The sequence below is a fragment of the Cottoperca gobio genome, chromosome 22 (genome assembly GCF_900634415.1).
Source record: "Cottoperca gobio chromosome 22, fCotGob3.1, whole genome shotgun sequence".
NCBI classification, from domain to species: Eukaryota; Metazoa; Chordata; class Actinopteri; order Perciformes; family Bovichtidae; genus Cottoperca; species Cottoperca gobio.
The window spans coordinates 1,987,501-2,012,468 of record NC_041376.1 but is presented as its reverse complement, the minus strand read 5'-3'; the positions used below and the strand labels follow the sequence as shown (position 1 = coordinate 2,012,468).

General features: G+C 43.6%; 1 protein-coding gene across 1 annotated transcript in view; it reads right to left on the bottom strand.

Moving 5' to 3' along the window:
* Positions 1–1,955: 1,955 nt before the first annotated feature.
* Positions 1,956–24,968, bottom strand: part of paplna (papilin a, proteoglycan-like sulfated glycoprotein) — a 27,158-nt gene continuing 4,145 nt past the window's right edge. Inside the window, 28 exon segments of the mRNA XM_029460116.1 lie at positions 1,956–2,536; positions 3,310–3,485; positions 3,745–3,853; positions 4,057–4,184; positions 4,679–4,825; positions 6,874–6,928; positions 7,620–7,747; positions 7,940–8,098; positions 10,911–11,356; positions 11,358–11,404; positions 11,617–11,743; positions 11,824–11,914; positions 12,823–13,021; positions 13,779–13,859; positions 14,110–14,260; positions 14,388–14,564; positions 14,892–15,096; positions 17,059–17,147; positions 17,149–17,186; positions 17,258–17,381; positions 17,836–17,874; positions 17,876–18,009; positions 18,085–18,165; positions 18,543–18,666; positions 19,995–20,125; positions 20,224–20,326; positions 20,723–20,783; positions 24,647–24,750. Of these exon segments, the coding sequence (XP_029315976.1) occupies positions 2,376–2,536; positions 3,310–3,485; positions 3,745–3,853; positions 4,057–4,184; positions 4,679–4,825; positions 6,874–6,928; positions 7,620–7,747; positions 7,940–8,098; positions 10,911–11,356; positions 11,358–11,404; positions 11,617–11,743; positions 11,824–11,914; positions 12,823–13,021; positions 13,779–13,859; positions 14,110–14,260; positions 14,388–14,564; positions 14,892–15,096; positions 17,059–17,147; positions 17,149–17,186; positions 17,258–17,381; positions 17,836–17,874; positions 17,876–18,009; positions 18,085–18,165; positions 18,543–18,666; positions 19,995–20,125; positions 20,224–20,326; positions 20,723–20,783; positions 24,647–24,750 (3,615 nt within the window). The 3' untranslated portion in view covers positions 1,956–2,375.

Here is a 24,968-nt window from a genome sequence, read left to right as displayed (position 1 = left end):
ACATGCAACAGAAACACGCAACAAATGCATGCAACAAAAACACATTTTCTGTTTGTTTGTGTTCGGAGTCGAACAGGAAACGGAGACACAACAGAAACACGCAACAGAAACACGCAACAGAAACACGCAACGGAAGCACACAACAGAAACACGCAACACAAACATGCAACAAAAACATGCAACAGAAACATGCAACAGAAACACGCACAGAAACACGCAACAGAAACACCAACAGAAACATGCAACAGAAACATGCAACAGAAACATGCAACAGAAACACGCAACAGAAACACGCAACAGAAACATGCAACAGAAACATGCAACAGAAACATGCAACAGAAACATGCAACAGAAACACGCAACAGAAACACGCAACAAAAGCATGCAACAAAAACATGCAACAGAAACATGCAACAGAAACATGCAACAGAAACACACAACAGAAACATGCAACAGAAACATGCAACAGAAACACGCAACAGAAACACGCAACAAAAGCATGCAACAAAAACATGCAACAGAAACATGCAACAGAAACATGCAACAGAAACACAACAGAAACATGCAACAGAAACATGCAACAGAACACGCAACAGAACCGAACATGCAACAGAAACATGCAACAGAAACACGCAACAGAAACACGCAACAAAAGCATGCAACAAAACATGCAACAGAAACATGCAACAGAGACACGCAACAGAAACACGCAACAGAAACATGCAACAAAAACATGCAACAGAAACACGCAACAGAAACATGCAACAGGAGGAGGGGAGCAGGGAGGTGTCCCCCGGCAGTCTAAGCCTATAGCAGCATAACTAGGGGCTGATCCAAGGCAAGCCTGAGCCAGCCCTAACTATAAGCTTTATCAAAAAGGAAAGTCTTTAGCCTACTCTTAAATGTGGAGAGTGTGTCTGCCTCCTGAACACAAACTGAAAGCTGGTTCCACTGGAGAGGAGCATGATAGCTGAAGGCTCTGGCTCCCATTGTACTCTTAGAGACTCTAGGAACTACAAGTAACCCTGCAGTCTGGGAGCGTAATGCTCTAGTTGGTTTATAAGGTACTATGAGATCTTTAAGATAGCTCGACCTCCTGAGGATCAACGGTGGAAGAAGTACTCAGACATTTACAAGTACAAGTCCTGCATTTAAAAGTAGGAAAGTATCAGCATGGGGCGTCCCAGTAGCTCAACCAGTAGCACAGGCGTCCCATATACAAAGGCTTAGTTCTTGCCCACAGCGGCCACTGGTTCAAGTCCAACCTGTGACGTTTGCTGTATGTCGTTCCCTCTCTCTCTCTCCTCCTTTCACAATCTGCACTTCTCTATCATAAAGGCATGAAAAGCCCAAAAATAAATAAATATCAGCATCATAATATACTTAAAGAACCAAAAGTTCTTATTCTGCACAATGGCCCATTTGAGAATTTATTTAATATTATTGTATTATAATTATTGATGCATTAATGTGTGCATCACTTTAATGCTGCAGCTGGTGAAGGTGTGGATCATTTAATAACTTTATATACTTATATACAGCTTAATCAATAATAATGTATCATCATTAATTAGTTGATTAATACTTTGTATTAATAATCTTAATCTGAAAGTATCTAATAACAAGTGAAGTAGAAGTATAAAGTAGCAGGAATTAGAAATACTCAAGTAAAGTACAAGTACCACAAAACTATATTTAAATACAGTACTTGAGTACATTTAGTTTAGTTGCTGATGCATTTACTAAAGTAACACAAATACACAGTACATTAAAAACCTGATGTTGCTATAATATATTTAGTAATGTCGTGTAATCTAAGAGATATTATTTATTAATTTGCATTTAACTTCAGCAACTAGAAACAAAAGGTTTCTGCAGGTAAGAAATGTAATGTGTGGAGCTGAGCGCCCCCTTGTGGTGCAGACAGGAACATCACGTCACACAGGAGCTTTTATCAAAATATTATTTTATTATCAATTACTTACATAAAAATAAACAATAAGCACAGAAAATACCTTTTATCAGTGAAATGCCAAAAATATTGATACAAAAAAGAGCAGTGGTGAAAACAGCACAGATGGAATAATTCATTCATTTCACTGGATTTACATGTAGAAGGAAATAATTCTCTAGAAAACAGAGAACATGTCGAGTAAATAACTTATTTAAAAGAAAGTTTGAACAACAGACTTTACATTTAATTTGAAGGCCCTTATTTAATGTTCCCATGTTGAGCAGTGTACGAACAGACTCCCTGAACAAGTGTTGAACAACGTCCACAGTAATAAATCCCTTTTTTCATTGCAGGCTTGAGCTGCTCAGATATCAGTGTTTCAGTTCCTTTTGGCAGCAGCCCCCCCCCCACTCTGCATCTTCTATCCGAGCCGACTGAGCCGGTCGCTCCTCTGTGAGTGCCTGGTACAGCTGGCACAGCAGAAACTGGAGTAATACGAGTTGGAGCAAAGTCGGGCGTAGACGATGAGCTCGCAGTTGGCAAGCTCAGGCTGGTCCACGCATTCTGGCGGCACGTCAACACCTGCAGCGGTTAAGAGACGATTAGTTTCCTGCTTTGTGTCTCATGAAATCCCTTCATGCACAGAGCAGTGAGTGGAGCTCTGCAGAGGAAACAATGTCAGGCTTCTGCACTTTGTTTGTTCACCTGCACGGCTCACATTCTGTTTGCTTCATATTCAGCTTGTAATGATAAATGTTTATACTTTAATCTGTCTGTATAATTGTTTATTATAAGTATTATAAATGTTTTAATGTGTGTACCTGTCCAGTCGCTGCGGAGGGATATTAGCTAATAGCTAAATCATCATGATATTAAGTGATGCAGACAACCATGGGAAAAACAAGGCACTACTTCTTCAGGTGAAATTATATTATACAATCTAACGGATCTAACTTCTCCCCATCATTGTCTGCACCACTTGTTATTCAGCAAGACTTCCTGGATCACCTGGTTCCAGATCTCACATTTCTTTCATTGATTCAAATAATAAAAGTCAGAATCATGAAGTGAAACAAACTGGTGATCTGGTCTGATCATCACGACTCTTTTGTTTCCCAACTTCCTGCTGCTGCTGTCAAAATAAGAGTTTAAAACGTGATTCTCTTTTTATGTATTGAATTGAAAAAGCAACTCAACTTTAATGTGTTCAATAAAGCTTCTGTGAAGAGCATCTCCTGATCCCAGGACACACCTTCCTCTACTCTCTAACACGGAGCATCTGGTGCTTACAACATTAAAGCTACTGTCCATAACAAATAAACTCATCCAGACATGAAACCGTCTGTGATCCTCACCTCGAGGAGCGTCTTTCGTGACTCTCACTTCCGCCGTGGCGCTCACAGAGTAGATGCCGGTGTAGGCGTTGCAGGTGTACGTTCCCTCGTCTGCAGGCTTCACGTTGTTCAGGATCAAACTGCCGTCAGAGGACTTGAGGATGTTCTGACCGTCGGGACGCACCGGCACGCCGTTTCTGGAGAGAAAGAGGAGAAAGTGAAGAAGACAGTTTACTCTTTCTGTTTGTTGTTTCGTTCAATGTCCTTATAAACGACTCAGCAGAAGTTTCTGAGTTGTGAACTTGGTGATCATGTTGGAAGACAAACACGTCCTGAATATCTTTCAGATTAAAACCAAACTGTTTAAAAGGGTCATTCTTTCTTAAAAGCAGCGGGTTATTGTCGGGGCCCAGAATAAAGCATGAGGAGGATTGAGCTTTATAACACGTGTGTTACCTGGACCAGCCGATGTTGACGTTGTCTCCGGACACCACGCAGGGCAGCAGAGCCGTGCTGCCTTCGGACACCTGGATGTTGTTGGGAGCTGTGGTGATCTTCAGGTCGGCTGGACAATACAACCAGAACAAAGAAATCAGATGAAAAGTATTTGTGCTGATGTTCTTCAACTCTTTGAACACTCAGATCTGTTGACCTCTGCTGGGGCTTCAGGGAAACTACATCAGAATCAGAACGTTTTCACACACATGGAGAAATAAGAGGAACGTGCAAAGCTTCTGGTGCTAAATGTTTATTAAATATAAAAGTCACCTTGGACTCGCAGCTGCAGCTGCCTCTGCTCCAGCTGCTGCTGGGAGGAGGCCGTGCAGGTGAACACTGCAGAGTCTGCAGACCTCACAGAGCCGATGGTCAGCGAGCCGTCTGAATGTTGGGTGTACCTGCAACACAGATCAACACCTCTGTTTACATGCAGCTTTGAGGGGAGTGAAGGAGGCCAGGACCCCCAGGTGAAGGAGGCCAGGACCCCCAGGTGAAGGAGGCCAGGACCCCCAGGTGAAGGAGGCCAGGACTCCCAGGTGAAGGAGGCCAGGACCCCCAGGTGAAGGAGGCCAGGACCCCCAGGTGAAGGAGGCCAGGACCCCCAGGTGCTAAGCTAAGTGACACTTGTGTTTAGTGTTTGTATTTAATGTTTTTAAATTAAAGATATCTTCATATGGGCGCTTCTCCAAGCACATATTGATAAATGCAATGAGCTTGAATAAATAATGGAATGACAGCTCCAGGAGAACACATCTGGAACGGATCTAAAGTATGATTTGTTGTCACTGAATATCACAAAAGATGTTTTGTCGCTTTATTGAAGCTTCATTGACAAAATCCTTAATTTGTGTGTTAATAATTGTAATAATCCAGTAGAGCAGGTGATGATCACCTGGAGTCACTGAGGGGCTGTCCATCTTTAGTCCACTGAATGCTGACGGCCTGCAGAGCTGACGGAGGCACGACGGTGCAGGACAGACGGGCAGTTTGTCCCGCTCGCATCTCCACCACAGAGGAGCTCAACCGCTCGATGCTGAAGCTGAGAGAGAAGAGTCAGTGAAGCATCACTTACAGATACACACAATTAATATGAGGAGGAGGAGGAGGAGGAGAAGGAGAAGGAGGAGGAGGAGGAGGAGAATGAGAAGGAGGAGAAGAAGAAGGAGGTGAAGAAGAAGAAGAAGGAGGAGGAGGAGGAGGAGGAGGAGGAGAAGGAGGAGGAGGAGGGGGAGAATGAGAAGGAGGAGAAGAAGAAGGAGGTGAAGAAGAAGAAGAAGAAGGAGGAGGAGAGGAGGAGGAGGAGGAGGAGGGGGGAGAATGAGAAGGAAGGAGGAGAGAAGAAGGAGGTGAAGAAGAAGAAAAAGAAGGAGGAGAAGGAGGAGGAGGAGGAGGAGGAGGGGGAGAATGAGAAGGAGGAGAAGAAGAAGGAGGTGAAGAAGAAGAAGGAGGAGGAGGAGGAGGAGAAGAAGAAGAAGAAGGAGAAGGAGGAGAATGAGAAGGAGGAGGAGAAGAAGAAGAAGGAGGAGGAGGAGAATGAGAAGGAGGAGAAGAAGAAGGAAAAGGAACGGGGGAGGAGGAAGGAGGGGAGAAGGAAGAAGGAGGAGAAGAAGAAGGAGGTGAAGACGAAGGAGGGGAGAGGACGGAGGGAGGAGAAGAAGGAGAAGACGGAGGAGAAGAGACCGAAGAAGGCGAAGGGAGGGAAGAAGAGGAGAGAAGAAGGAAGACAGAAGGAGAAAGAAGAAGAAGAAGAGAACGACGAGAGACAGGAGGAGAGAAGAGAACGAGAAGGGCGAGAAGAAGGAGGAGCGAGGGAGGAGGACGGAGGAAGAAGAAGAAGCGAGGAAAGAAGGAGGAAAGAAGGAGAAGTAAGTAGGAGGAGGAGAGAAGCGAGCGGAGAAATCTTTGGAGAGAGGAGGAGAAGAAGGAAGGAGGAGGAAGAAGAGAATAAGAGAAGAAGGAGAGGGAGGAGAAGAAGAGAGGAGGAAGAGAGGAGAAGAAGAAGAGAAGCGGAGAAGAGGATGGAAGAGAGACAGAAGAAGAGACGAGAAGAAAGAAGAATGAGAGAAGAGGAGGAGAAAGAAGAAAAACCCAAAAGGCGGAGAGGAGGGAGAGAAGAAGAGGAGAAGGGAGAAGAGAAGGAGAGAAAGAAAGAAGGAGGAGGGCGAAGAAGAAGGAGAAGGAGGAGAAGAGAAGAAGGGAGGAGGAGGAGAGGAGGAGAAGCGAGGAGGAGAAGAACAGAGCAAGAAGTAAGGAGGAGGAGGAGGAAGAGAGAGAGAAGGAGAAAAAAAAAGAGGAGGAACGAAAGGAAAAGAAGGATAAAGAAGAGTGAGAAGAAGAGAAGGAGGAGGAGGAGGAGAAGAGAAGGAGAGGAGGAGGAGGAGGAGGAAGAGAAAGAAGCAGGAAGAAGAAGAAGAAGGGAAGGGAGGAGGAGAAGAAGAAGAAGGAGACGAAGGAGGGAGGAGGAGAGAAATGAGAAGGAGGAGAAGAAGATAAGAGAGAGGAGGAGAAGAAAGAAGAAGAGGAGAAGAAGAAGGAGGAGGAGGAGGAGAAGAGAAGACGGAGGAGGGAGAAGGAGGAGACGGGGAAAAGGAAGTGGAGAAAGAAGGAGAAGGAGAGGAGAAAGAGAAGAAGGATAAGAAAAGAGATAGAAAGAAGGAGGAGGAGGAGGAGGAGAAGAAGGAGAAGAAGGAGGAGGAGAAGGAGAAGAAGAAGGAGGAGAAGATGAAGGAGAAGAAGGAGGAAGAGAAGGAGGAGGAGAAAGAGGAGGAGAAGAAGGATGAGGAGAAGGAGGAGAAGAAGAAGGAGAAGAAGGAGAAAAAGAAGGAGAAGGAGGAAGGAAGGAACGAGGAGAAGAAGAAGAAGGAAGAAGAAGAAGAAGGAGGAGGAGGAGGAGGAGAAGGAGAAGAAGAAGAAGAAGGAAGAGGAGGAGAAGAGGAGACATGGTAATATATACCAGGTAAGAATACAAAATATAAGGTTTATTGATTTTGTGTTTATAATCTTTTAATTTCTCTTATTCATATTTTATGTTAGAAAGTATTTTTGTGTTTGGAGGGTTAGGGTAAGAGGAAGAGATTCTGTTCTTACCGAGGGACAGGACCATCTCTGGGCAGGGGGGTGGTACTCAGCTGAGAGGATCCCACTGTGACACACACACACACACACACACACACACACACACACACACACTGGTTAACTTTCGAAGGTCAGCATGTTCTGACACAACCTCTGACATCATCTGTGACATCATCTGTGACATCATCTGTGACATCATCAGCCCCCAATATTCAGGATTTCCGTGTGACGGACTAATTGGGGTTACAGTCGGACAAATTAAGGTTTTCACCGGGTCTGGTCCCAATTAGCAGTGAAGAAGAAGAAGAAGAAGAAGAAGAAGAAGAAGAAGAAGAAGAAGAAGAAGAAGAAGAAGAAGAAGAAGAAGAAGAAGAAGAAGAAGAAGAAGAATCTCCACTTCAGCAGCACTTACATACACCAAACTTTCCACTTTCATTCCTCTCTATATTCTGAAGCTTTGTGCAGAGGGCTTTGTTCACATGTCACTCACAGCTCATGTTATACACGCTACACTCACTACATGCAGGAGATGCACAGAGTTCTGTGTGTTGACAGGATTGAGTGATTTATGGAGTGATACAAAGACAGATCCAGAATCTGTTACACACCTCTGACATGTGAACAACTTCACATGTCAGAAAACTTGAAATATAAAGAATAATTGTCTTAATGTGAGTTTCATGGTGATTTCTATTGGTTACATGTTTAACCTGATTGTCCTGTAGTGTACATGCATGAACTGATTGTCTCTGCATTACCTGAGACCGACAGGTAGATGTAGCGGTGGTCTCTCTCCTGTTCACGAGTCGCCACGCACAAGAACCAACCGGAGTCCAACTTGGTGAGAGGACCGACTAACAGGGAACCATTGGGCTGCTGGTGATGCCTGAAGAGCAAATCAAGAACGAGGTAAAGAATAATCACAAGTATCAGACGTATATCACGCCGTGTTGCATTGTTTGTTCGACCTGCACATCATCTCGTCACATTATGAAAAACATTCCAATGCTTTGGCACATTCATGCACAGGAAGTTGCAGTTCAGTGCAAACGTTAGTGATGATTCATAAATGTCTGACCTGTGAGTAAACAGAGCGACGCCATCTCGTCTCCACTCCACGCTGAGGGTGGAGGACGGCGGCGGGCTGACCCTGCAGGGCAGCACCACCGTCTGTCCCACTAAAGCTTCCACCGTGGAGGGGTCGGTCTTATCGATGGTCACTCCTCCCAGGGTCAAACTGAGGAGGAGGATACGAGGACAGAAGGAAGGAAGGAAAGGAGGAAACGAAGGATGGAGGATCAGGAAGAAGAGAACGACAGAGTCACTTTATGCTCCACTGTTGGTACTTTCATGAGCAGTCACCAAAGCAAACATAAAGATCGCCCACAACCTTCAGAAGGTCGTCAGAGGGAAGGCAGAGACAGCTCGCATGCAACATGGAAAGTGAGCTTCACCCACAAGTGGAGCTGCAACCCTCAGTGGATGGACACAACGATAATCTCTATCTATTTACATTCTTCATGCAAAACATCCAAAAAGGGCTTCAGCCTCTCAAACGTGGACATTTCCTGCGTTTCTGTTTCACATCATGTTAAAGTGAACAAACGATTAATCCACAAGAAAATAAGAAGATTCATCCAGAATGTAAATTATCGTAAATTGCAGCTCTTCACATAGAAACAACAAATGAAAGAATATATATATATATCCCTCCACCACAATAAACCCAGAAGCGACACCAGCTACGCCCCCCCCCACTGACGTAGCTAATACTCCCAAATACAGAGAGACCACGTTTAGTGACAGAAGCGACAACATGAAGCATCACAGCAGAACCTTTATTAGTTTCTCTCATGACATCAAGGTGACAACACAAAGCACAGGAGGTGACACAGAGGAGGTGACACAGAGGAGGTGACATAGTGATACAGAGGAGGTGACACAGAGGAGGTGACATAGAGGAGGTGGCACAGAGGAGGTGACACAGAGGAGGTGACACAGAGGAGGTGGCACAGAGGAGGTGACATAGTGACACAGAGGAGGTGACACAGAGGAGGTGACACAGAGGAGGTGACACAGTGACACAGAGGAGGTGACACAGAGGAGGTGGCACAGAGGAGGTGACACAGAGGAGGTGACACAGAGGAGGTGACACAGAGGAGGTGGCACAGAGGAGGTGACACAGAGGAGGTGACACAGAGGAGGTGACATAGTGATACAGAGGAGGTGACACAGAGGAGGTGACACAGAGGAGGTGACATAGTGACACAGAGGAGGTGACACAGAGGAGGTGACACAGAGGAGGTGGCACAGAGGAGGTGACACAGAGGAGGTGACACAGAGGAGGTGGCACAGAGGAGGTGACATAGTGATACTACAGAGGAGGTTTGCCACAGAGGAGGTGACACAGTGACACAGAGGACGGGGTGACACAGCGGAGGTGACTAGTGAGTGACAGAGGATGGTGACACAGAGGAGGTGACACAGAGAGGTGGACACCGAGTGACACAGAGGATGGTGACACAGAGGAGGTGAACATAGTGCTAACAGAGGAGGTGACACAGAGGAGGTGACACAGTGACACAGAGGAGGTGACACAGAGGAGAGGACACAGAGTGACACAGAGGAGGGGACACAGAGGAGGTGACACAGAGGAGGTGACACAGAGGAGGTGACACAGAGGAGGTGACACAGAGGAGGTGGCACAGAGGAGGTGACATAGTGACACAGAGGAGGTGACATAGGAGGTGACATAGTGACACAGAGGAGGTGATACAGAGGAGACACAGAGGAGGTGACATAGTGACACAGAGGAGGTGGCACAGAGGAGGTGACACAGAGGAGATGGCACAGAGGAGGTGGCACAGAGGAGGTGGCACAGAGGAGGTGACACAGAGGAGATGGCACAGAGGAGGTGGCACAGAGGAGGTGACACAGTGAGGCAGCAGGCACAGACCACGGACATGAACTCCACACGGACACACAGACAGTGAAAAGTCCCAGAAGCTGTAAACAACAGAGCTGTCCGTTTTCAGGCTCGCTGCGAGGTGATCGAACTTCTCCAGACATTCAGTCGAGGTGGAAGGATGAAACGAGGCGTCGCAAGTGCGAGAGAAGAGTCTGTGGAGCCGGAGGAACACGAGCGCAGCTGCTCGTGTTTAATGCTGCGTTCCAGTCAAAGTCGTAGCTCAAATTCCCAATATCTGACGCTCCAGATGCATGAAGGTAAAACTAAAAGAAACATGGCTGACCGTGACAAACTGATGTTATATATTTCCAAAAGTAGTTTTTGTGCAGAGAACATAACTTTCCTGAGATGTCCTAATGTAATTAAACAGTAACAGTAACATGTCTGGAACGCAGCATCACAAAGCACGGTGTGAGATTATATTAGCACCACAACAATTATGTACGTCTACATACTGGAAAGAGCATGTTGCATTAAAATAAAGCACACATGTACATCTCTATATGTATATATGTGAAGCCATAGAGCCTTGACACACCCTGAAGTACTCTTTCAGGGCAGTTCAGTTACTCTGAAGTTTGATCTCTTTGTTTTTAAAGCTTGTTAATGAAGCTATTTATTTACTTGTTATTGTATTATTGAGAATGTGTGAATAATTCTGGCTCTGGTTTATATGCAGAGTTATTACAGTTTAGATTTAAGACTTTTTTAAATGGAATTAAATGTAAGAACAATGCGAGAGGATAAATTATAAAAGATGTAAATTATTTAGAGATTTTACAAAACATACATAAAATCCTACTTCCTGTTAAAAGATAGATTCAAGACATTTTAATAGCAACGAAGGCCTCAAATTTAGAATGAATTCAATGTGTTTTGAGACTTTAAGGATCCTGATATAAATGTGACACGTTAACATCCTCATCATGTGTTTTGTGGTGACTGATGCACATGATGTCTGTGGAAGATGTTTCCTTCAGCTCTCTGGCCCTACTCGTGGACTGGGGCTCCTTCAGGGCAGGAAGGCTGTTAACAGCATTATGGGGCCAGTGGAGGCTTCCTGGGTCTTCGGGGGTCTTACCTCGCCGCTGGGCCGGTGTGCTGTGCAGCCGTAGCAGAAGGCAGGCGAGCGCGCAGATGGACTCGAGCTCTGTGGGCGTGCCTGGCCGCACTTATGGCCTGCCTGCCGGTGCTGCTGGTCGAGCCTCCCTGGACTGTGAAAATCCTGCCCATGTTGTGTGACCCCCCACCTGTTGATCCTCCAGAAGGGGATCCAGATGCGGTGCCGGCTCCAGACACGGTGTCGGTTCCAGTCGCGGTCCTTCCAGCGGTGGATTCTCTCCGAGGAGTCGGCTGTGCTGCGGGAGCGACCGGCCCCGGGCCCTGCTGGCTCGGTGCCGACACCCGGCACGCCCTCTGGCACTCGGCGCGGGTCATGAAGTTGTTGCTGTTGCCGTGGCAACCGCCGTACCAGAAGTGCACGCACTTGGAGGTGATGACGTCGTATTGGTAGCGTGGCACCCAGCCTGCTGCAGGAGCCGGCAGCACGAGGCAGCGAGCAGATGGAGTGCTCGACTGCAGGAGAGAAACAGGAAGTTACCAACGTGAGGCTTTTCCTGCACTTTCAGATGCAACACATGGACTTCATCATGGATAGTTTACTGTTAATATCAACTTCTGAAACTATTTAAAGCTCCTGTAAGAGGCCCTGAGCTGGTTGTTTAGATACAGAATGAACTTGAATCCTTCTCTGTCTCTCGTCTATCAAAGCATTGGTGGTCTCTTACTGTGGTTGGGGGGGTTGGGGCAGCCCTCCCCATTGGGTCCTCCTGCAGGCGTGGTGCGGTCATAGCAGCACCCGTAGGTGGTGATCCGGCACTGCGGTGCATTCTCAGTGGGAAGAGAAAGAGCAGCCTGAGGAAACGAGACACATTAGAAGATGCTTTTATGCTCCAGATTTAGTGAAACTAAGAACTCCCTCCATGTTGTCTTACCGTGGGGGCGGGGGCGGGGGCCGCATACTCCGCACAGCCCTCTTTGTTGGGGCCCTGAGCTGCCGTCACCGCGTCTCTGCAGCAGCCATAACTGACACAACGAGAAGAAGCAGATACAAACAATAAAACACTTTGTCCTGAAGCTTCGTGACAAACAATAAAGAGCTGAGCCTGTGTGGTCATCGTGTGGTCATCGTGTGGTCATCGTGTGGTCATCGTGTGGTCATCGTGTTGGTCATCGTGTGGTCACTGATGAGCAACAAACACTGAGGGCAAAGTGCCGCCCACACAAAGGCTGTAAAGCAGACTCCATATATAACCTGAGCCACAGTGGAAGGACAGAGTGCAGCTGGATATAAATGTTAAAGGTTATAATGGTTTTGAATTAGATTTTATTTCATTTGAGTTATTTTTAGTGTGTTTACTAGTTTGTACATGTTTAGTGTTTATATATTTAGGTTTAGTTAGTTGTTGGTATAATGATCGGCCATGTGTCAGTGCCACGTGCAGAGCGAGCTGGTGCACGTGGACCTGAGGTGTAATATTTAGATCATGTGCTCGTTGTCTTATCTCACACGAGACTGCTTGTGGAAAACAAATGCGAGTGATACTTTACAGATAAAAACAAAAACTGAATTCATGTTCATTTAAATCTAAAATAAAATCACCACATTAAAAAGAAGCATATTATAAACTAAAGATCTTAAATAACTCATGGAAGTATTTAGCTTTTTGTTTTATACATTCACAGCATTTGCATCAATATTTTTTATGTGTTTATTTTGTGAAATTTGAGGAATGTTTGAGTTTTTTCTTAATTTCAATACTTTTATGAATGATTGTGTTTTACTGACTTACAGTCTTTTCTCCTGGGGTGTTGAGATTTAAGGGATATGAAGCATAAAGATGCTCCAACGCACGGCAGCTCTGGTGAACTCCTTCTGTTGCTCAAAAGGTTAAAGGAGTTTAGTTTGAGTTTAGTCTCTTGATGAGGGCTACCTGGTCTGGATGCAGTGTGGTTGCACAGGAGTGGGAGCTGGGACATGTGGGCAGCCCAGATCCTGGGGGCCGCCGGCTGACGTGCGTCCATCGGGGCAGCAGCCATAATACGACTGGCTGCAGTGGAGGGCCGGGGCGGAGCCGTGAGGGTCGTGGACCGCGTTGGTCTGGGTCGGGTCCGTCTCCGGCCGGCGGGCTGCTATGAAAGCGTGGGAGGAGAGTAAACACGTTGCATGTGCAGACCAGACCACACAGGTCTGGTGTTTTATATCAACAAGCAAACACAAAGCAATGGGGAAGTTCACACGTTGCTTTAGAAATGTACAATAGAGTCTACGCTATTGTCCTCGCAGGAAGCTCAAACACAAAAGAATGCAAAAAAGGAAAAGAAAAACACATGCATATAATAAAGTACATGTGTTTATGGAAAGATAACGCAGCGAACAGAGCAGAGGGAACCAGGACGACAAGTTCTGACACTTTAAATAAACAATCTCACAGGAAATAAACACACACGACCTCAAACTTGACATTCCTGAGCACTGGCCCGCTGCTGCAGAATGCACCAACATGCCAAGAACACCGCAGCCAGCACTTGCACACTTCACTGCTTCGGAAATATTTTAATCAGGCCAACAATGAAAACATGTCGACCAGGCCTGGATAATTAGTGCAGGGACAGGAGGGGGGGCACAAAGTGACAGGAGTTATATCAGCAGAGGAGCGTCTGCAGTGGACAGAGAGGCTGCAGTCACACCTGCACTCTGCAAACCATACAACTACAAAGGTACTCTTATGAAATGTTACAGAAACACAAAGTGAACCTCTGTGTATAAATGAACTGTTGTTGTCCATTTACTTCAGTTCATCAAGACTTTTCAAGCTCTTAGTTCACTGTGGAGGCAGGAGAGAAACATATATTAGAGGGATACAGCTGACGAGTTAAAGAGTCCGACCTGTGGCGCGGTCCGGCACGTAGGGCTGGAAAACAGTCTGTGTGTTGTCGTGTCCTCGTGAGTCCTGGACGCTGGGAACCACTGCACAAGCAGAACACAGAACAGAAGCTCAGGACACAGTGCAGGCGAGTGAAGGGTCTTTGTGAAGGCAGTGAGACAAATGATGCGACTCGGACGTGTTTTCCACTCAAGCTAAAGTCATTTAGATAAAGACAGAGCTGCAGGGTGAAAACCCAGAAGAGCTTCCGCACAATGAAGTATAAAAGAGGAAGTGACGATGCATGTTGCAGGAGCACGAGGTCTAAGAGGAGCTTGTGTCGCAGGCTCTCACCCTGTGGCCTGTAGCAGGACTGGATGTTGCAGCGCTCCACGATGGAGGGTTTGGGGTGAGCGTTGCACTGGCCCACAGGGTACAGGTTCCTCTCCTGGTCCGAGCAGATCACCTGCCGCTCCCGTGAGCCGGAGCCACAGCTCTGAGAACACTGAGGGACAAACAGAGAATTGCAGCACAAATCAATTCATTTCCTGAATCAACGAATGATTTTTATCCCCAGCAAGTCGACACTTAAATGACGACATGAACAGAGTCACAAGGAAACTTCTGCTCACCAGGCCCCAGTCTCCCACGTGCCAGCTGATCTGTCTCAGGCAGGCGGCCGTCTCACAGGGGCGGGCGGCGGTCGGGCGGAGCAGCGTGCTGCAGGAAGTTTCCTCCAGCCTCATTCCTCCTGATCCCACACAGGTGACCTCCCGGGTCTGCTCACCTGCACCACAGGTCACTGAGCACTGCTCACACACAGCCGTGCAAGAGGAGAACAAAGTGAGAAGAATGTTATTTCAGCTCAAATCTCATCGACAGGCTACAGTTAAAACATGTTGCATCTACTGTAGTTGCTTTATACTTTTCTCGCTTCAGTTTGGGCTTCTCATGAAATCTTTGCTTTTACATTTAAGACAGAGCAAAGCATTTTCAAATTCTTCTCTCCTGATGAAGTGAAGGATTTTTATCCTGCTGCTTAAGATGAAGATTTGCTAATAAACATCATATTGTTGTGTAAATGCAGCTCATTAATCTTTTGTCTTGCTGAGTTGTGATCGGTCTTGTTCCCTCACCGCGCTCCATCTCGTGACTTGGAACTCTGCACACTTCTGCATGTTGCAGGTCTGCAGGGAGGGGGGTGCCTCGGTGTAGGTGGCACAAATGGTGTCCTCCACCACGCGAGGGCCCGCGGCATCATGGGAGACGCACTGCACGCTGCGCAGCTGAGAGCCTCCGCCGCAGCTCACCGAGCAGCTGTTCCACTCTCCGGTTCTCCAGCTGGGAAACCCACCGAGGGGGGAGGGAGAGGAGACAGAATCAGGAGAGGCAGTGATGTCGTGCACGTGAGGAGAACATTTTAAAATCTTTCCAAGATTTCTTGCTTGTTTTTTATGACCAACAGTCAGAACAACTGAAATGAAACCCTTGGGGTGCGAGCGTAAAACAGGACTTTGTTTAATGAAGCCACTAAAACAACAACTAAACTAGAGACTGTAGCGTCAAACAGAAACCAGCTGAAGGGCAGAAAGTATTCTTCTCCTGCTGGTTAGTTTAACAGACGCTGTTAACTACAAACATGGAGGGATTACTGAGCGGGACCACCGGGCACAGACCCAGGAGCCCAAAGTGTCGGGGGCCCCGGACCTCACCTGCAAAATTTCACTTAAAGAGAAATTTAGCAACCAGAGAGAGACTCAAAACAACTACAGAGACTCAAAACAACCACAAAGAGACACTAAACAACTACAAAGAGACACAAAATAACTACAAAGAGACACAAAACAACTACAAAGAGACTCAAAACAACCACAAAGACACACTAAACAACTACAAAGAGACTCAAAACAACCACAAAGACACATTTGCATGTCTGAGCCTCGGGGCCCTTTGTCTCATAACGCTTGTGACTACAAAGACCTGAAAGCAGCTCTGAACACAAACGCTCACATTTGATCTCAGCCCCAGCCTTGCAGGCCACATGCACGTCTCAGTTACACCAACATTAACTGTTTCTGATTTGTTTCTTTCATTTGAGAGATTATGAGGCTGCAGTTCGCATCACTCAAGCTTCTCAGGTTTCTGAGCAGCAGCAGCATCAAAGAGAAGAAGCAGGAAATACCACAGAGTCACTGACTGCAGCCCCGGATATTTACTGCCACGCTCACTGCTGCTGCGTCCCATCCAGACGTACACAACAACCCCTGCATGACGACCTTTGACCTCTAACACACAGCTACACTGACGCACAGACACAGAGAGTTTGTAAAGCAGCAGGCAGCAGGCCGGCTCAGGGATCAGGCACACGGGCTGGGAGGAGGAGGAGGAGGAGGAGGAGGAGGAGGAGGAGGAGGTGAGGAGGAGGAGGAGGAGGAGGAGGAGGAGGAGGAGGACTAGGAGGAGGAGGAGGTGGAGGAGGAGGAGGAGGATCATTCAAAGGTTGAAAGCAGATCTCTGAGCCGGACAGTTGCCTTCGTTCTCGCCCACGTGGAGGAAAAGGCTTTGCACTAAACACAGGCGCTACAGCGTCAAACACATCTGAGGGGAGAGCGTTTCAAAACATTTATTACTTCTCAATTACCTTTTGGCACTTTTTGTTTTCAAGGTGTCAATGTGAAGGATACGTTGGTACGACGGCGTGTTAGGGCCGGAGGAAGGAGGGTAATATTCAGAGAAACATCTGGAGATTAAAGTGGCAGATAATAACAAAGACCTTGTGAAGGTGAGGGAAGTCGTTCCTCTCAAAGAAACATTTCTTTCTTGCAAATATACGACTTCATAATATATATAACATATTATTATATAATAAAAGTCTTTCTTGTGAGTTGTTCTCGCACATTTACCACTTTAATCTCAGAGAATATTCAAGTTTCTTTCTAGTAAATGTTTTACTTTAATATCAATTCTGATGTTTTTCTTGACATTAAAGATTCTTTCTTGTAAATGTACGAGTTTAAACGTGTCAGTCGGCCCGTTCCTTTTATTAAGTGCACGCTCAGATAAATAAAGATGAACTCTCCCCCGGTGTTTGCAGTCTACGGTAAACTCTAGGACAACACTCGGACTAACAGTTACCTGAACACATGTGAGGATCTCCACACCTGTGGGGGGTACAGGTACGCCATCCTTTCAGTCACAACAACACAACAGTCAAAAAGCTGCTCTGAAGTTAATCATGAGACAAACTACAAGTAACACTAACACAATGCTGCCGGCTGCACCAGAGGAGTTTGAGTGTGTTACCTGCGGCTCTGAGGGCAGGTGTGGGGGTTACAGGTGCGGTTGGTCTGCGGCCTGGGCAGAGAGGCACAGAGGTAGTCGGGGTACGCCTCAGTTATCGACGGTGCAGAAGACCAGACGAGACTGGTAGCCTGAAGCAGAACGAGAAGGTTTGTATTTTGTTTGCTTGGTGAACATGTGGTTCTTGTTATCTGAGACTCACCTGAGCCGCAGTCTCTGCTGCAGGACGACCAGGATCCAAAGCTCCAGTAGTAACCCTGTCTGGAGCGTCCGTTGGGAAGATAGAACTCGTACTCCACTCCCTGGTTCGGCTCCTGGCTGATCAGCTGAGAGGAGATTATACAAGATTAAGATTACTGTTTTCTGACTCCCCTGGAATGTGCTGACGTTTCCTGAAGGCTCAAACTCCACACGTGATAATAAAATAATGATAATAGAGACGTTGGTGATGAATTTAATGGAAAGTAGTAGTAGTAAAAGCTTTTTATTGTGTCGAGATGTTTAAGTGTTAAAACAGGAATGAGGTTAAATATTTATAATTCTCTGGATGCCAATAAAAATGTCTTTAAATTCTGTTTTCAGCCTCACTTCCTGCTTCTCTGTTTTATATCATATTAAAGGGACAGAACATTTCAACACGTCACTTTTATAAACCAAACCATTAATCAATGAATCCAGAAGATATTCTGCAGATACATTAAATAGTTTGAGATAGAAGCTGCTTTAAGGAGAGATTTGGAGTTAAATATCTGACACACGAAGAAGATAAATGAGTCTCACCTCCACAACAAGGGGCTCGGTGGTGGGGCCACGGCCAGATGATGGTCTCGGGGACGCTGTCGCCCTCCGCTCCTCGCTGGTAGTACAGCATCGTCCCAGCAATGGGTGTCGCCCTGGAAAACTCAATTACCCAGTGGCCATTGAGGTAATACTCCCCTCGCAGGTTCTTGATAGCTGGCGGTGCACAAAGGTTACAGTCATCACATGTTCAGAGTACAGAATCCTGATCCAGCCGGGCGCTGCACTCACACAGGTAGTTGCGTGTGGCCACAGTCTCTCTGATGCTGATGCTGGTGGCGCCAACGGGGATGATGAACATCTGGTTGTAGCCTGAGATGAAGACGAGATGCTTTCACACATGCAAACTACAACACGCAACAAATACATCTGGCACAGCGTTCTGCCACAAAGAGCTGAACTTAAGAGCTACTTTGAGTATTTACATGATGTTGAATGTTTGTGACTGAAGGAGGAAGAGTTCCTTCAGAAACTCTTCCTCCTTCTTAAACTACACAAGTCTTTAGAAAGCTTCTTGGATCAGCTGACAGGGCTGACGTTGTTCTGGAACTTTATATTTAACAGTTAAACACTGACGGGAACATTTACTGCTCAATCAACTCTTTTACTTTAAGTACTCAGATTACATTTTGTGTGTGTGTGTGTGTGTGTGTGTGTGTGTGTGTGTGTGTGTGTGTGTGTGTGTGTACCGGTGGGCAGGTCGCGCACAGAGAAGCTGTTCTTGACCTGATGGCAGGACTGTCCGTTGCCCCCGCACTGCAGGCAGGGGTCCTCCTGCTGCAGAGACTCCAACATGTTGTCACAGCCCAGACGCTGAGGAGAAGGAAAGTGTGGAAACGTTTCGTACTGTACCTTTAAATGTTTTATATTCCTCAAAGACACAGAGATGTTTTAGTGCACAGAGATTAACTGAAGGAAGAAACACTGAAGGTTCTGTGTGTTATTCATTCTGTCAGTGTTTTGATTGGTCGTTAATCCAGCGCTACGGACTCATGAGTCAACTTCACGGCACAAACACTCAGAAAGCAGAATTGCAGCTTTCAGCCGCCAAACCAAAGCGACACGAGCCGGGTTCAACCAGCAGCCGGAGGAGCGGGAACAAGAAGAAAACCACAACGCAAACATCTGGAGCACGAGGTGAAATAAGTGACGGTCTGGAAAGTGAAACGCTCGCAGCTATGACCACATGAGGACAGACGGAGAGCTGTCACATGTTTCCACCAACAAACTAATCCTCCTGCTGCTCAGCGCCGCACGCCGTCGGATCAACAGACATGTCTGCAGATCTTAAAACAAACACACATCACACACACATCACACACATCACACACATCACACACACATCACACACATCACACACACATCACACACATCACACACACATCACACACATCACACACACATCACACACACATCACACACACATCACACACATCACACACACACACATCACACACATCACACACACACACACACACACATCACACCACATCACACACATCACACACACACATCACACACACACACACACATCACACACACACACACACATCACACACACATCACACACATCACACACACAGCACACACATCACACACACATCACACACACATCACACACACATCACACACATCACACACATCACACACACACATCACACACATCACACACACATCACACACACATCACACACATCACACACACATCACACACACATCACACACACATCACACATCACACACATCACACACATCACACACACATCACACACATCACACACACATCACACACACATCACACACATCACACACACACACACACATCACACACATCACACACATCACACACACATCACACACACATCACACACATCACACACACATCACACACACATCACACACACACACACACATCACACACATCACACACATCACACACACATCACACACATCACACACACATCACACACACATCACACACATCACACACACATCACACACATCACACACATCACACACACATCACACACACATCACACACACATCACACACACACACACACACACATCACACACATCACACACACATCACACACATCACACACACATCACACACACATCACACACACATCACATAGATACCTTGCAGACTCCGTCCACACAAACGTCCCTCCGTCCGGGGTGACAGGACGTGCCGTCGACCACGGCGCTGCGGTGGCGGTAGAAGAAGTTTTCTCCTCTTGGCATGCAGTTCAGCTCACAGGGGTTCTCCGCTGTTTACAACAAAGGTCACATTATTACCTGTCGTGGCACCTGAGCATATGTTTACATGCATCAGGGTCACGTGCACTTATTCTACTTTGCTTCTGACCTCCGTAATATGGAAGCCACTTGTAGAGTTTCCCCTGGAAGTCAGTCCCGTCAAATTTGGAGCACTGCTCTTCACGGAAATCCTTGGATCCCTCGGGACAGTCCTGAGGAGACGACAGTTCAGCAGAAATACTTACAGTCGTCACGACAACTCATATATGTATTGTCCCAGACATCATTAAGATAAATGATATTATTGTTGTTTAAGTTATGATATAGTGATGATATAATAATGCAAGTTCACCCTTTCAGAGAAATGTGTTCCTGATTCTTAACAATGTTCAGACATTGGAATTTAAATGTGAAATAAATATTAAAATATCCTTAAAAATATAAAATAAAAATACACAACAAAAACAATAAATATTATAATTATTGTGACCGAACTTACAGGTTTGAACTAGGACACACTTCCTTTGATCTGGTTTATTTATTTAATATTTAATATAACACACAATATTACGAAAGGAAACTGAATTATTTCAGGTGTGTTTGTTCACCTGGATGTTGCAGGTGCGGTAAGACTTCTCTGGTCCCACACAGTTGTGTCCTCCGTCAGCTCTGCACGGGGAAAGAGAAGCATCGTCATGAAGATGTTTTTAAACATTAACTGATTCATTTATCACGTTATCGTCTTAAAACACAGAGACAGATAGTTTCTCTCAAAGCTGAACGGAGAGGGAAAGTGATCTGTGATATTTGATCTGTTTTATTGTAGGTAAAACTCCAAAAACGCTGGATCCTACATTTCCCATAATGCAACAGGGTAGTATCTGACTTTAAACCTTTTTATGAACCTTATCATCATTATTATTATCATCATGTCATTATGGTCTGAAAATCTCTTCATCAAAAACAGGAAACACAATAAGTTAAAAAAGAAAACACAGATGAAGATGAAGTTTATATATGTTATAACTTCTTATTTTATATGTTTTATATATGTTATAACTTCTTATTTTATATGTTTTTATATATGTTATAACTTCTTATTTTATATGTTTTTATATATATTATACCTTCTTATTTTATATGTTTTTATATATGTTATACCTTCTTATTTTATATGTTTTTATATATGTTATAACTTCTTATTTTATATGTTTTTATATATATATTATACCTTCTTATTTTATATGTTTTTATATATATTATACCTTCTTATTTATATGTTTTTATATATAGTTATACCTTCTTATTTTATATGTTTTTATATATATTATACCTTCTTATTTTATATGTTTTATATATATTATACCTTCTTATTTTATATGTTTTTATATATGTTATACCTTCTTATTTTATATGTTTTTATATATATTGTACCTTCTTATTTTATATGTTTTTATATATGTTATACCTTCTTATTTTATATGTTTTTATATATGTTATACCTTCTTATTTTATATGTTTTTATATATATTATACCTTCTTATTTTATATGTTTTTATATATATTATACCTTCTTATTTTATATGTTTTTATATATGTTATACCTTCTTATTTTATATGTTTTTATATATGTTATAACTTCTTATTTTATATGTTTTTATATATATATTATACCTTCTTATTTTATATGTTTTTATATATATTATACCTTCTTATTTTATATGTTTTTATATATATTATACCTTCTTATTTTATATGTTTTTATATATGTTATACCTTCTTATTTTATATGTTTTTATATATGTTATAACTTCTTATTTTATATGTTTTTATATTATATTATACCTTCTTATTTTATATGTTTTTATATATATTATACCTTCTTATTTTATATGTTTTTATATATGTTATACCTTCTTATTTTATATGTTTTTATATATATTATACCTTCTTATTTTATATGTTTTTATATATATTATACCTTCTTATTTTATATGTTTTTATATATGTTATACCTTCTTATTTTATTGTTTTTATATATATTGTACCTTCTTATTTTATATGTTTTATATATATTATACCTTCTTATTTTATATGTTTTTATATATATTATACCTTCTTATTTTATATGTTTTTATATATATTATACCTTCTTATTTTATATGTTTTTATATATAGTTATACCTTCTTATTTTATATGTTTTTATATATTATTATACCTTCTTATTTTATATGTTTTTATATATATTATACCTTCTTATTTATATGTTTTTATATATATTATACCTTCTTATTTTATATGTTTTTATATATTATACCTTCTTATTTTATATGTTTTTATATATGTTATACCTTCTTATTTATATGTTTTTATATATATTATACCTTCTTATTTTATATGTTTTATATATATTATACCTTCTTATTTTATATGTTTTTATATATATTATACCTTCTTATTTTATATGTTTTATATATGTTATACCTTCTTATTTTATATGTTTTATATATGTTATAACTTCTTATTTTATATGTTTTATATATGTTATAACTTCTTATTTTATATGTTTTTATATATGTTATACCTTCTTATTTTATATGTTTTTATATATATTATACCTTCTTATTTTATATGTTTTTATATATATTATACCTTCTTATTTTATATGTTTTTATATGTGTTATAACTTCTTATTTTATATGTTTTTATATATGTTATACCTTCTTATTTTATTTTATTTTATTCTTATTTACCCCTTTTGCATCTTCTCCTCCTGAAGTTGCAGTAAAACTTTAGTGTCATCATTGTGACACAGAAACAGTTAATGAGTAGGTGAAGCTGCACGTATGCAAATACAGCTCAGACTGTCTGCGAGTGCAGAAATAACAAGTTTCAGCTCTGACATTAAATGGCATTCCTCTTTAATCTGTGCCTGTAATAATAAAAAGAGCTCTCAGCAACAGGAAAAGCCTGAACATCGTCACCCAGGATCCCACAAACACCCACGCACCGGCGCTGAGCTGTGAGACAGCAGGTTGTCTCTCCCTGCCTTCCAGCCATGTTGATAACTCATGATTAAGTCACCTCCAAAAGTACCTGCCCTTAAGCTGTGAAAACAAGACACGCTCCTGTCAGAGCGCCAAAACTGAAACTACAACATGTCCAAACCCTCAGTGACAACATGCAGCCTCAACTCTTCACCTGGGAGTGGAAAATAAACATCAAGCAGTGCTCTCAATTTAAAATGATGGCAAACAGAGAAGCTACATTATTGATCACAGGGAATTAAAAGAGATTATAGCCCATGAGGTCAGGTAGTTTTATGTCAAAATAAATGACGGGCAAAATAAAAGGGGAGTTCCCGTAAAGCACTGACGAGTCAACAGCAGACTAATCATAGTATTTAAAGGTGTGATTCTGGCAGACAAGATGTGACAGAGTTCATCCAGCAAGGTAGAAGTTAATCATCCTTCAGCTGAAGAGGGAAACAGACTCACTGCACCGACATGTTGGCATCTACAGATCAATGCCAAAACACCACCATCCTACACGGATCCATCAGGACAAAGACTACATTTTCCTACAGTGTGTCTTTACCATGAACGCAACAAAATATCCAACTAATGAGACAACTGTTTGGACACGTTAAAGAAACGGCTCATTATAGACGTGTTCTGCCCGGTGGGCAAAAATAATCAACAACATTTCTCTCAGATTATTGCTCAGACGCTCAGCGGAGGAAGAAGTACTCAGGTGTCTTCATTAAAGGTGGGGTAGGCAGGTTTTTCTTTGGGTGTTATTGGGCAAACATTGTAATTCAAGTGGTCTGAGAGAACACTGGACCTCTGCACCTCCTCTTGTGTCTGTTTTCAGGCTTCCAATGGAGTCTGGTGGCTGTGATGAGCTCCAGTTCAGGCTGTCTGACAGCAAGGTAAAGAGGTGGAACACGTCCACAGCAGAACATTTACTTCCTGCTTCCTGTCTGTTCCTACAGACTGCATGTACTGCAGGTGATACTGACTGTGGAGAAGAAGCTCATACAGCCTCACTGTAAACTTCTGAACTGTCCCTTTAAGTAGGGTTTGAATGACTTGAAGGCACCAGCTCATGAATAAGGATCCTTCATGGGTTACATGAGGCAACACGCCGGCTGGATTCCAGCAATCGGCGCTCTGAACAAAACGTTCACAATGTAAGCTGGAAACAAGCCTCATCGCTCCGCCCTGTTTCAGTCACAAGTGGACAAAACCATTCTAAAGAAACCAAAAGGATTTCATTCCCCAACAAGTGGCCGATAGAAAGGTTCACTTTCCATCCGATCCTCCTCAGCAGCCAACAACCAGGCAGCAGGAGTCCTTTCAAAGTAAAAGCCCTCCCTCCAGTCTGTTATGGATGTAAGTCGAGCCTCCTGACTTCAAGGCATTCTTGTACAATCAAGATACAGTCTGCGCCCGTGGACCTCCTTCACACAGAGAGGAGAAGGACAACCTGTGTGTGTAGGTACAGGTGTACAGAGAGGCAGGAGACGTACCTGAGGGTGACGCAGCGTCTAGTTCTCATGGTCACTCCACTGCCGCAGCTGCGGCTGCATTCTCCGTAAGGACCCCACGTGTCCCAGTTATCCACACTGGGCACCTGAACACAACACAGCATCTTATACACTCGTATACAACATTAAGTTATAATGCTTTATCTTTGCTTTCACATTAAACCTTACTGAAACAACTTTAAGGTCAACTTTGAACTTTGAAACTCAAACTTGGGTGAGAACAAAAGTTACATAACTTAAAAAACTTAAAAGGAATTACAATAATATTAAACACTTTAGAGTCTGTCACCATCAAATCTTTGCT